Source organism: Eriocheir sinensis, unplaced genomic scaffold, assembly GCF_024679095.1.
Source record: "Eriocheir sinensis breed Jianghai 21 unplaced genomic scaffold, ASM2467909v1 Scaffold567, whole genome shotgun sequence".
NCBI classification, from domain to species: domain Eukaryota; kingdom Metazoa; phylum Arthropoda; class Malacostraca; order Decapoda; family Varunidae; genus Eriocheir; species Eriocheir sinensis.
Genome location: NW_026111906.1, coordinates 3,349 through 15,491, shown reverse-complemented (window position 1 = coordinate 15,491; position 12,143 = coordinate 3,349). Strand labels below are relative to the sequence as shown.

Here is a 12,143-nt window from a genome sequence, read left to right as displayed (position 1 = left end):
TCTCTCTCTCTCTCTCTCTCTCTCTCTCTCTCTCTCTCTCTCTCTCTCTCTCTCTCTCTCTCTCTCTCTCTCTCTCTCTCTCTCTCTCTCTCCCACCGTTGGCGTAGGACGCGGGACGACGACGATGAGGTGAGTTGAGGTGGAGGTGGAACAGGTGGAGCTGATGCTGGAGGGTGGTGCTGACCCTCGTGGTGGTGGTGGTTGCGGGATTTCGAAGTGGGGGTCAAGTTGTTTCACTGCGATTTTTTTGGATATCTGCGCCACCTGGTGAGACAATTTGGCACTCTTTGTTGTTGTCGTTATTCTTGGCCACATGTTGTTTTCTTATTTTCTCTTTCTTTCTTTCTTAAGCCTTGTTTCACTATCTCACTTTTTTTACACTTGATAGACAGACAGATAGACAAACAGAAGAAAGAAAAGAACAAGAATAGGTTCAAAGAATAGATACAGATAGACAGACACAAATAGAGAGATAAACTGACACAAGAAAAGTAGATATATACGTGTAAAGAAAACAAAATGAAATCAGAGAACGAGAGGGACAAAAAGTGTACGAGAAAATAAGTCTGGGAAGGAAGATGAGATTAGAAAAGAAAAATGAAGGAAGAGGATTAAGAGATTGTTAGAGGCGGACGATGAGAGAGAGAGAGAGATGAAAGAAAGAGATGAACAGGCAGAGAAAAGGAAAAGTTGTATGCAAAGATAAAAGAATAAAGAGCAGGAAACAAGAGGAGAAGCTGAAACAAGAGGAGATAAGAGGAAGAGAAAGAGGAGGCTTAATGTACGGCCTCTTGATGGATTTATTTACTTATTTCCACTCGTCTTTTTCTTTTCCTTTGTATCTTTTCTCACCTTCCTCCTTATGTCCTCTTTATTTATGTGTCTATGTTGTTATTCCTCTCCGTCTGTCTCTTTTTTAAACCTTTTGTGTCTTTTCAACTTCCTCCTTTATTTCCTTTTTATTTGTCTATTTATTCATCTCTGGATCATGTTTCTTAAAGGCCCCTCCCCTCGAAGCGAGAAAAGTGAAAAAAAATCATCACTCACACAAACCATTTCATAATATATATTAATGCATGTGTGATCAGTTTATGCATCATCTATTTTGGGGGGTTTATATCATGGCAAAAATTTGGCCCGTCGCTGGCAGTACATGGTAAAGCCACAAATTTAGCCTGTCGCTGCTACCAGGTTAATCTCCTCTCAGTCTGTCTTTTTTACTATAACATTTCCATCGTTTTTCTCACCTTCCTCCCTGTCCTCCTCTTTATGTCTGTGTCTATTTATTTATTCCTCCATTCTCGCGTGATCTTCCTTGCCTCTTCCTCATTGTTTCGTCTTCCTCGGGCCAGAACAAAAGCCGGAGCAACAGTCGCTTGAGCAAACACACACACACACACGCGCGTTCCCTGTATCCGTGTATCTCTCCTCACTCGCCTTCGCCTCGCCTTCACGACTTCGCGAAAACCTGCGACGAGAGGCAAAGGTTCACTCGTGTTATTTGTTTTCTCTGCGGCCCTCGACTCGTATTGACACTTAAGCAACAACAACAACAAAAACAACAGAAACAGCAACAGAAACAATAACAAAAACTACAACATAACAATAAAGGGAATGAAAGAGGAAGTGTTATAAAAAGGAACGTAAATTATAATATGACTAATCGTATAACTAAAGTTTGTTTTTTCAATTTCCTTTATCGTATTTATGTGGGGTGGGGGTGGGAGAGAGAGAGAGAGAGAGAGAGAGGATGGGAGCGGGATTGTCATCCACGCGCGCTCTCACACACACACACACACACACACACACACACACACACACACACACACACATTCCCTCCAGCACCATCATATTGTTTTCCTAACGTAGAGGAAGAAAATATGTGGAAACCTTTTATATATAACTTTTGAGGAAAGAAAAAATAATATAAAAGTTCAAAAACGAAAATATAAAAGGAACTCGCGGAACAGAATAAACGCGTGAGTAATTACTGAAGAAAGGGGGAAAAAAAGCACCTTTTTCTGACGTGAATGTGACTGATTAATGAACAGGTAAAAAGACAGGCAGAGGAGAACCTAATGATCACTTCTTGACACCTTGCGTCACCTCAACGCACTTCGAACAAGATTGAAAAAAAAGGAAAGCGTATACTCCAAAAAATGTAGGAAAGAAAAGAACAGGTAACAAAAGGTTGACAAAAAAAATCAATGATCACTTCCTTTACCTGTCAATCACCTCAACCTACTACTCAACCAAACAAAACAAGACGATCACTTAACACAACACAACCCAAAACAATTAACGAGTAAACAAAAAGAGAGGGAAAGGGAAGATGAGGGTCAAAATAAGGAAAAAAAACGGTTAAGAAGGGGCTAGAGGGCGCTTGTCTCATCTCCTGCTCATTACCTCTTAACAACAACAGTAATATTGACGCCACATAATAATGAGTCTTGTAGTGAAAACAAAAAGTAACAATGTCTTTATTTCCACTGGAGGCACTGTCCGCGGCACGCGCGACCCGGCACTCCGAGGGGCGGCGCGGCACTGCGGGGCACGAGGGTTGGCACCGAGAGTCGCCGAGGGGCGGGCCGCGAGAGGCTGAGGCGAGGCGGGAGAGCCGAGGTGAACCACCCTCTCTGCACCACGTCCAACCAGACACTGAGACTGAGACTGAGAAGTGAGAACGCCTGCCCACAGTGCTCACACATCCTCCTCCTCCTCCTCCTCCTCCTCCTTCTCTTCATCCTCCTCTTTTTCCTTTTTATAGGTGTGTGCGTGTGTGTGTGTGGGGGGGGGGGGGGGGAGAGAGAGAGCTGGACATGTGAACGAAGGCAGGTGTTTGTTTGCATGTACGTGTGTATGAGTTACCTGCTTTGAGTTTACACACACACACACACACACACACACACACACACACACACTGATCACTTTCCCCATAACCAGTCTCCCCTCACCCCCATCATCATCATTATGTCCCCTCTTCTTTCATCTTTTCCCCTCTTCTTCCCCAACCCTCTCGTTTCACCCCCGTTTTCACACTTATTTTTATCCTTTTTCCCCTCCCTTGCTCTCCCTCCTTTCGCTCCTCCCTTTCTTCAGACTGTGTTACCCTTATTTCCGCTTTATTCTACCCTCCAATTCCCACTCTTCCCCTCACTCCCTCACTCCACTGCTTATACCCTTTCCCTCTCCTCCCCTTTCCCCATGTACCCTTCTCTCCCCTCCCGTTCCCCTTTTCGTGTCTGTCCCTTCTCCCTGCCTTCCTCTTCTTCTCCCACTTAATCCCCATCTTGACCATCTCCCTTTCCCCTCTTCATCCCCTTCCCCATCCCGTCTCCTCTTAGCTTCCCTCAGCTTAGTCCCTCCTCCATTGGGTCCCGAAATAATAACCACACATACATCATGACTCGCATTCTCCTTCTCCTCCTCCTCTTGCTCCATCTTCTCCTTTTCATTTTTTTATTATCTGTGAATATATCAAACAGAAGCAATGAAAGGAAGAGGATGAGAGAGAAAAAAAATACATTAAGGAGCGAAAGAAAGAAGCCAAGAAGTAAAAGAAATGAGGCTTGAGGAAAATGTAGTAATTGATAATTGAGAGAGAGAGAGAGAGAGAGAGACGGGAAGATTATGCTTCTCCATCCACCTTTCTCTCTCTCTCGAGCTCCGAAAGGAATCTCTTGTTCGATGTTGCTTCAGGTTTTTTTCTTCTACTATATTTATTTACTTCTCTGTTAATGTTTTTTTTTTTTTTTTTTTTTTTGCTACTGCTTCTGTTACTGTTACTACTACTACTGCTACTGCTACTACTACTACTACTACTGCTGCTACTACTACTACTACTACTACTACTACATAAATGATACCTCCACCCATGTTTATTTTCCCGACACATAATCATGGAGGGCTCCATAGCTTGGAGGTCATTAGCCCCAACTCTGTTCGCTAATGACTGTGGCATCCAACCATATCACTAATACTACCTAGCACTAAATCACCTATCATCTATTACGTCCAGATCCCCCTTTCTTTCCCTACTCAAGTTTTATATTTTTTTGTGTATCATTTTTTTTTCATATATCACTTCCTTAACTCTTTTTTTTCTTTTCATTTCGTCAGCCCCATCACCACATAGTCACATTCCTTCATTTCCAGACTCTTTTATTCTTTTTTCCTTCCTTCCTTCCTTCCTCTCTTCCTTCTTTTCTTTCCATGCATTCTTCATTTCATCCTTCCTTTCCCCTGTCTCCTCTTCCCTTCCTCCTTCCCCCCCTGACTTCCTCCTTCTCTCTTACCCATTCCCTCCCTCCCTCCAACACAATGTAACATCACTAACCCCGTAAATGAGCCAAGTTGAGACTCAGACAAAGAACGAAACACAGGAAGAAAGAGAGGAAGGAAGGAAGGAAGGAAGCGGGATGGTTATGGGAGGGAAGGGAGGAGAGAAATCGGGGGGAGGTGAGAGAGGAGGAGGGGAGGGAGGAGAGAGAACAAGAGGAGGGGAGAGACAAGGGGCAAAGAGAGAAAACGAATCGGCGGAGCCACAGAGGGGAAGGAAACAGCAATCGGGGCGTACAGAGGGGAAAAGTGCCGTGCTGTCCCTACTCTTTGTCCCTCAACGGCGGCGGGACGGAGAGGGAAGGAAGTGAGAGGAAAAGGCAGAAAGGACAAAGAGGGAGAGGAGGAAAGGAACTTCAAAACACACACACACACACACACACACACACACACACACACACACACACACACACACACACACACACACACACTTTTAGTACTCAAAGAACAAGGCATAAAATTGCTAATGAGGATCTGTAGTTTCATAATGTTGTTGTTGTTAGGAAGAAGAGTTGTTATTATTATTGTTGTTCTTGTTCTTAGTTGTAGAAGTAGTAGTAGTAGTAGTAGTAGTAGTAGTGATAATAATAGTAGTAGTAGTAGTACTTACAATTTTTGGTCTAAACAACTCATCTGACTATTTTTTCCGCTGATTTCCAGTATTTGTTTTCCTGTCATTTTTTTTTTTTTCGTTATCATTTTTTTTCTGCATGCCCCAAGTACTATTTTTTTGTGTGTGTCCTTTCATTAATATTCTCTTACTTTTGTTCTTATAATTTCTTGAACAGGTTTGCTTTGATGTTTTTCGTCATTATTTTTCCTTATCAAAAACTTTGCTGCGCGTTTTTGCTTTACATTTTTAGTGTCGTCAATATTTTCGTGGCGGACGTTCAAGTCTCGGCAACTATATTCATTACTCGCATCTTTACTTCGTTGTGGCTTTTTGCGCTGGAAACTTTCTTCCCCATTCACACACATTTCACTTTCCTCCGAGGCCTTTATTTCATGTTAGTTTTTTTCCTTCGTATCACTTTTTCCCTCCTTGTTTTTTTTCCTTTCTTTCGTATCACTTTTTCCCTCCTTGTTTTTTTCCTTCGTATCACTTTTTCCCTCCTTGTTTTTCTTCTTTCGTATCACTTTTTCCCTCCTTGTTTTTTTCCTTTCGTATCACTTTTTCCCTCCTTGTTTTTTTTCCTTTCTTTCGTATCACTTTTTCCCTCCTTGTTTTTTTCCTTTCGTATCACTTTTTCCCTCCTTGTTTTTTTCCTTTCGTATCACTTTTTCCCTCCTTGTTTTTTCCTTTCGTATCACTTTTTCCCTCCTTGTTTTTTCCTTTCGTATCACTTTTTCCCTCCTTGTTTTTTCCTTTCGTATCACTTTTTCCCTCCTTGTTTTTTCCTTTCGTATCACTTTTTCCCTCCTTGTTTTTTTCTTTCGTGTCACTTTTTCCCTCCTTGTTTTTTTCTTTCGTGTCACTTTTTCCCTCCTTGTTTTTTTCTTTCCTTTTCCCTCCTTGTTTTTTCCTTTCGTATCACTTTTTCCCTCCTTGTTTTTTTCTTTCGTATCACTTTTTCCCTCCTTGTTTTTCTTCTTTCGTATCACTTTTTCCCTCCTTGTTTTTTTCTTTCGTATCACTTTTTCCCTCCTTGTTTTTTTCTTTCATCCTTTTTCCCTCCTTGTTTTTTCCTTTCTTTCGTATCCTTTTCCCTCCTTGTTTTTTTTTTTTTTCCTCCTTGTTTTTTCTTTCTTTCGTATCACTTTTCCCTCCTTGTTTTTTTTCGTATCACTTTTTCCCTCCTTGTTTCCTTTCGTATCACTTTTCCTCCTTGTTTTTCCTTTCGTATCCTTTTCCCTCCTTGTTTTTCCTTTCGTATCACTTTCCTCCTTGTTTTTTTCTTTCGTATCACTTTTTCCCTCCTTGTTTTTTCTTTTCGTATCACTTTTCCCTCCTTGTTTTTTTTCTTTTCCTCCTTGTTTTTCTTCTTTCGTATCACTTTTCCCTCCTTGTTTTTTTCTTTCGTATCACTTTTCCTCCTTGTTTTTTTCTTTCGTATCACTTTTCCCTCCTTGTTTTTTTTCTTTTCTTTTTTCCCTCCTTGTTTTTTCTTTCGTATCACTTTTCCTCCTTGATTTTTGCTTTCGTTTTTTTGCTTTCGTTTTTTTTTCGTGTGTGTGTGTGTGTGTGTGTGTGTGTGTGTGTGTGTGTGTGTGTGTGTATTTTTCTCCACTTTTTCTCTCTAACTTCCTTTTCCATCCTGATATTCGCCTGTCTCCACCTGTCATTTTATCCCTTTTTCCAGATTTTTCGCTTATTTATTTTTCTTATATTTTTTTTCTAATTTTTACTTATATTCTCCGTAACTCCTCTCATACTTTTCTTTAATATTGAAGTTTCCCTTTAGATTTATTTGCCTCGCCTTTGCCGTGTTTTCTTGTATTCCCCTTACTTTCCTTTATTTTTTCTTTCATTTATCTTTGTTTCTCTTCAGTTATCGATCATGTATTTTCCTCCATTACCAGTTTTCCCGTTTCTTCTTCTGGTCGCCTCCCATTTTCCTTCATATTTTTCATTGTTACCTTTCCTTAACTGTTTTCCCACTTTTTCCCTCAGTTTTTCATCACATTTTCCATTTATCTTCGTTTTCCCTCAATTTTCCATCTCTTATTTTCCTTTCTCGCCTGTTTTCTCCTCGCGGTCGCTTCCCATTTTCTCCTCGCGTGGCATCTTCGGCTTGGCCCTGCTGCTGCCGGTGCCCAGGTGCCTTAACGACCCACTGACGACCACCATAATGACCATCACCATACCCCCTCCCCCCCTGAAGCACCCCCTTGACCCCTTTCACCCTCCTCCCTTCAACACGCATTTTTCATTTATCCTTCACCCTTCTGTTATTTCTTCTAAATCATCTCCACCCTGGCTCGCCCCCTTCCAGTCACTGTCTCCTCCAGCCGAGTCCCTGCCCACGTCCCTATCACCCAGCAGCAGTAGTGATAGTAGTTGTAGTAGTAGTAGTAGTAGCAGTATTAGTATTAGTAGTAGCAGTAGTAGTAGTAGTAGTAGTAGCAGTAGTAGTAGTAACAATAGTAGTAGTAGTAGTAGCGGTAGCAGAGTAGTGGTTTTATTATTATTATTATTATTATTATTATTAGTAGTAGTAGTAGTAGTAGTAGTAGTAGTAGTAGTAGTAGTAGTAGTAGTAGTAGTAGTAGTAGTAGTAGTAGTAGTAGTAGTAGTAGTAGTAGTAATAGTAGTAGTAGTAGTAGTAGTAGTAGTAGTAGTAGTAGTAGTAGTAGTAGTAGTAATAGTAGTAATAGTAGTAGTAGTAGTAGTAGTAGTAGTAGTAGTAGTAGTAGTAGTAGTTGTTGTTGTTGTTGTTGTTATTGTTGCTCTTTTAGTTGCAGCAGTAGAAAGTTTTTCGGCAAAAAATCCACAAGACTGCCAGTAACTTTCCAATGTTTGCAAGACTGTGTGTTACGGACGGTGCGTTATTAGGGAGTGTCACGAAACATTCTGCGGACACAGCCAGCCATATTTGCATTACTTGGCGTGGCCCGTGATGGACAATGCGGACACCGCCGGGCGTCAGCACGTGCCATAGCCCATGAAAAAAATAATAATAAATAAGGAAGTGTGTGTCTTGGGGAGCCATGAAAACGCGAATGTATGGCGCAGCGCTCACGCCAGCACCGGCAGGACACGGCCAGGGTGCCCACTTATATTCTCCGTAACTTCTCTCATACTTTTCAATTTCATAGAATAGAGTGGAATGGAAAATGTGACATGTTATTATAAATTATTCAAGCTTTCGCTTAAATCACATTTTATCTATAATTTAATATACCGTCGTGTTCAGGGAACTTCTCTTTATAGGATAATATGGTTTATTTCAGTACTGGTTCAAGAACTCCCGCAAGTAGCAATGATGTGTAAAAAGTGTTACACACATTTCGAGGCTGCTCTTTCACTTATTCACGTCTAAAGTTACGTTCGAACTTTCCCCACACTGCCTCAGTTGTCAATTTCGCCATAAAGCTTTTTTCCTTTCACTTTCCTCCCCTCGAATCCTCTTGCTTTCTTTCCTCTCCTCCCCATCACCACAACCCTTTCTTTCCTCTCATTCTTTTCCCTCCCATCGGATCCTCAATCTATTCCCCCCACCCCCCACCCCACCACCACCATTAACACTTCCATGAAACATCATCCTCATAAAACCAACAACAACACCCACTACTGCTTTCCCTTCCTCCTCTTCGTTCCTTCTGTTACTACTGCTACTACTCCTACTACTACTACTACTACTACTACTACTACTACTACTACTATTATTATTATTATTATTATTATTATTATTATTATTATTATTATTATTATTATTATTATTATTATTATTATTATTATTATTACTACTACTACTACTACTACTACTACATACTACTACTACTGGGAGACTATATTCTTCGTCTCATCAGCTCTCCTCCTCCTTCTGATAGTCTTCTACCTCTTAAATTCCGCCGCAAAGTTGCCTCTCTTTCTATCTTCTATCGATATTTCCACGCTGACTGCTCTTCTGAACTTGCTAACTGCATTCCTCCCCCACTCCCGCGGCCCCGCTGCACACGACTTTCTACTCATGCCCATCCCTATACTGTCCTAACCCCTTAGGCAAGAGTTAACCAGCATCTTCACTCTTTCATCCCTCACGCTGGTAAACTCTGGAACAATCTTCCTTCATCTGTATTTCCTCCTGCCTACGACTTGAACTCTTTCAAGAGGAGGGTTTCAGGACACCTCTCCTCCCGAATTTGACCTTGCTTTTGGCCACCTCTTCTGATTCTTTTATGGGAGCAGCGATTAACGGGCTTTTTTATTATTGTTTTTTTTGTGGCCTTGAGCTGCCTCCTTTGTTGTAATATATATATATATATATATATATATATATATATATATATATATATATATATATATATATATATATATATATATATATATATACTGTGATGAAAAAATAATCCAGTGGTATGCAACATGCAATGCAACGACCAGCAACGAGCTTCCGCGCGGCGCCACTGGCTTGCAATCCATGTTTTCATCCCTTTTTAATTTTAGGATTTTTTTTTTTTTTTTTTTTTTTTTTTGGTCTGTCATGAAACGAAGTACATACGAGTACATGTGACCACTAGCTAATAAAATGGAAAATTTTAGCAGTCACTAATATATTTTTGTATTTGTCCGTGAAAAATCGATATCATACTTTTTTTTTCATGAATCCAACAAAACACTATTTATCCGCAGCAGATGTCTTTTGAATTATATTTTATTGATTTTACACAACAGAACACTGGCTTTTACTTTGAAATATGGAGAAAAATGATAAAATTCGAGTACATGGATTTGTGACCCCGTAAAAAAATAACCAAGGGTAAACAAAGCAGCCTGTGTACACAACCAATGCAGGTAAGTAAAGGGAACCATGTCTATTTTTTCTTCATATCTTGATGTATATATTCTGAAGATTTTAAGTCCCTAGGTGGAATAGGTTAAATACACAAAATATTTCAACTTCATCGCTTGATTTCTCAAAACCATGATTTTGAACATTAAAAAAAAATCTCCTCCTTCGCACTTCTTGTTATACACATATCTTTCAGTGCACCTTATGAAAGTATGTGAAAGGAATAGGGTCTGCTATCGAAACCTTTTGTTTGTAGTTGATTTTGATTTTTGAAAAATATTTGTAATTTTTTTTTATTTTTTTTATTTATTATTACATCGAACTTAAAAAAAAAAAATTCTACTATTGTTTACATCCAAACGATAGCAAGCTTTAAGCCCCTATCCTTCCTGATCAAAATGCTTTTCGAATGAAAGATATCGGTCCATAAATAAGGGAGGAGTTACACTTAGAACATAAGGAATCTAATATAGGATGAATATTACAACCCCCCCCCCTTATCTATACAACATGCAGTCGTTATACACCATCACTTACAAACAAACTTCACTTTGTCTCGCGTCACTCCTTCTTTTTCTTGACACGGTCAGTAAAGACTAAGGCAAACACTGCCCAAGAGAAGCGACGCAGGAGCAGCAGCAGCAGCAGTAGGGCCATCAGCAGGAGGCCCACCACGTCCAGCAGCAGGAACTCCACCCAGGACAGCTGGGTGGCCGGGCACCTCAGCTGCGGCGCCCCTCGGTGGCGGATCACGTACTCCGTCCAGAAGACGGCGCGCTCCTGCGGCGTAGTCAGCTGATCCCTTAAGGACGCCGACATCACCGACACGGCCTCTTTGTACCTGGACAAACACAAGGAAACACAGTTACACGAGATCGTCGCGGATTCTGGATCACGATATTCCAGTCGTCTTAAAATGTTCTCCAGTTGCCAATTATACCAAATACATCTGACAGATACTCATGAGTTCATGCGTGGTGAACTAAAACACTGAAAACTAACTTTGGTTCGTTTATAATATCAGTGAGGGCGTTGACAATCCTATCGGCAGTAAGTTCCTCCCACTCCAGCATGTGACCCAGACCCGAGCTTTCCACAAACACGGCTTGCGTTGGTTGGTCACCGAAGACGGGGAGGACAAGGAGGGGTGTGGCGTGGAAGATGGACTCCTGCACGCTGTTCAGGCCGCCGTGAGAGATGAACACTTTCACGTTGTCATGAGCTGTTGGACAACGGTTTTCTATGTTAAAACACAGATCTATACAGACAGGTGAGCCGCACTCGGTCGCCTGCTCGTTAATCTTTTGTTCTTTGCCTAGTCAGGTTTCTTGCTCAACCATTCGCTACTAAAAAAAAAAAAAAAAAAAAAATGCATTGCCGAGGCCATTGTGGCATCGTTTTTCGTTTTTAACTAAGTAACAAAGTGTTGGATTGATCTTTTACTCAGGCAGGGAGAGTTTCAGACCTTCCGCTAATATTCCCGAACTACATTATCAAGGAAAAGCGTATAATAAAGGCACTTCCCTCCTGAATCGTCAGGGGGGACTTCGGTAAACTCTCGGGCGACAATTGGCAACCAAACACTATGAAACCGTTACGTTGCTATGACGTCGTCAATAGGCCCCTCACCTTAGATACCGTCTGTATAAAAGGCATATTAACAAGTAAGTCCTGCAACCACTTGTCTGGACAGCGCTCACTTGTCAGGAAATTTACTCATGAGGCACAGCCTGTCCCCCCCTCCCCACCCCCCCGTCGCCCCCGCCTCCTAGTGACATCTGATTGGTCTGTCCTGCTCCCTTTCTTCCGCCAGCCTCCCCCCACACCTGCCCCTTCATTACCCCCCCTCCTCCGTCTCTCTAGCCTACATACCGCCGCATTACAATAGGCTCGATTTGCCTATCCTTAATCACGAGAAGCTCAACCATATTTCAGGATCACACACACACACACACACACACACACACACACACACACACACATTTATCACCTCACCGAGCGGCCGAGGAGATAAATACCCATTTCGCGGGTATATGTCAAAGACTCCCAAAACTTGATCTCACCGCCCTCCCTGCATACCTACCATCCCCCTCCCCATGCCCCTCCGTCCAGAAGGTTGACGTTTTCAATAAATTAAAGAAATTGAGGACGCACAGAGCTACCACGCTCACTGACCTCCCAATCAAAATCTATAAGGAATTTGCCCCTGAACTTGCCACCCCCACTTGCTCCATAATAAATGCTTCACTTGAACAAAACACTTGCCCTAGCGAGTGGAAAACTTCCTTTGTCACTCCCATTCCCAAAATTTCAGGCCCACAGTCCCATAATGACCTAAGCCCAATCGCCATC

The 12,143-nt window shown here is 41.6% G+C and overlaps 1 protein-coding gene across 1 annotated transcript; it reads right to left on the bottom strand.

Moving 5' to 3' along the window:
- Nucleotides 1-9,646: 9,646 nt before the first annotated feature.
- LOC126993137 (UDP-glucuronosyltransferase 2B14-like) lies at nt 9,647-11,037 on the bottom strand. Its single transcript, XM_050851997.1, has 2 exons — nt 10,794-11,037; nt 9,647-10,632 (listed from the first exon to the last, which is right to left on the bottom strand). The coding sequence occupies exons 1-2, from the start codon at nt 10,862-10,864 to the stop codon at nt 10,353-10,355; spliced, it is 351 nt and encodes a 116-aa protein (XP_050707954.1). The 5' UTR covers nt 10,865-11,037; the 3' UTR covers nt 9,647-10,352.
- Nucleotides 11,038-12,143: the final 1,106 nt, after the last annotated feature.

Coding starts and splice junctions, on each gene's coding strand:
- LOC126993137 (XM_050851997.1), bottom strand. CDS start 10,864: ATGCTGGAGTGGGAGGAACTTACTGCCGATAGGATTGTCAACGCCCTC. Junction 10,633..10,793: donor GATATTATAAACGAACCAAA/GTTAGTTTTCAG, acceptor GTGTTTGTCCAG/GTACAAAGAGGCCGTGTCGG.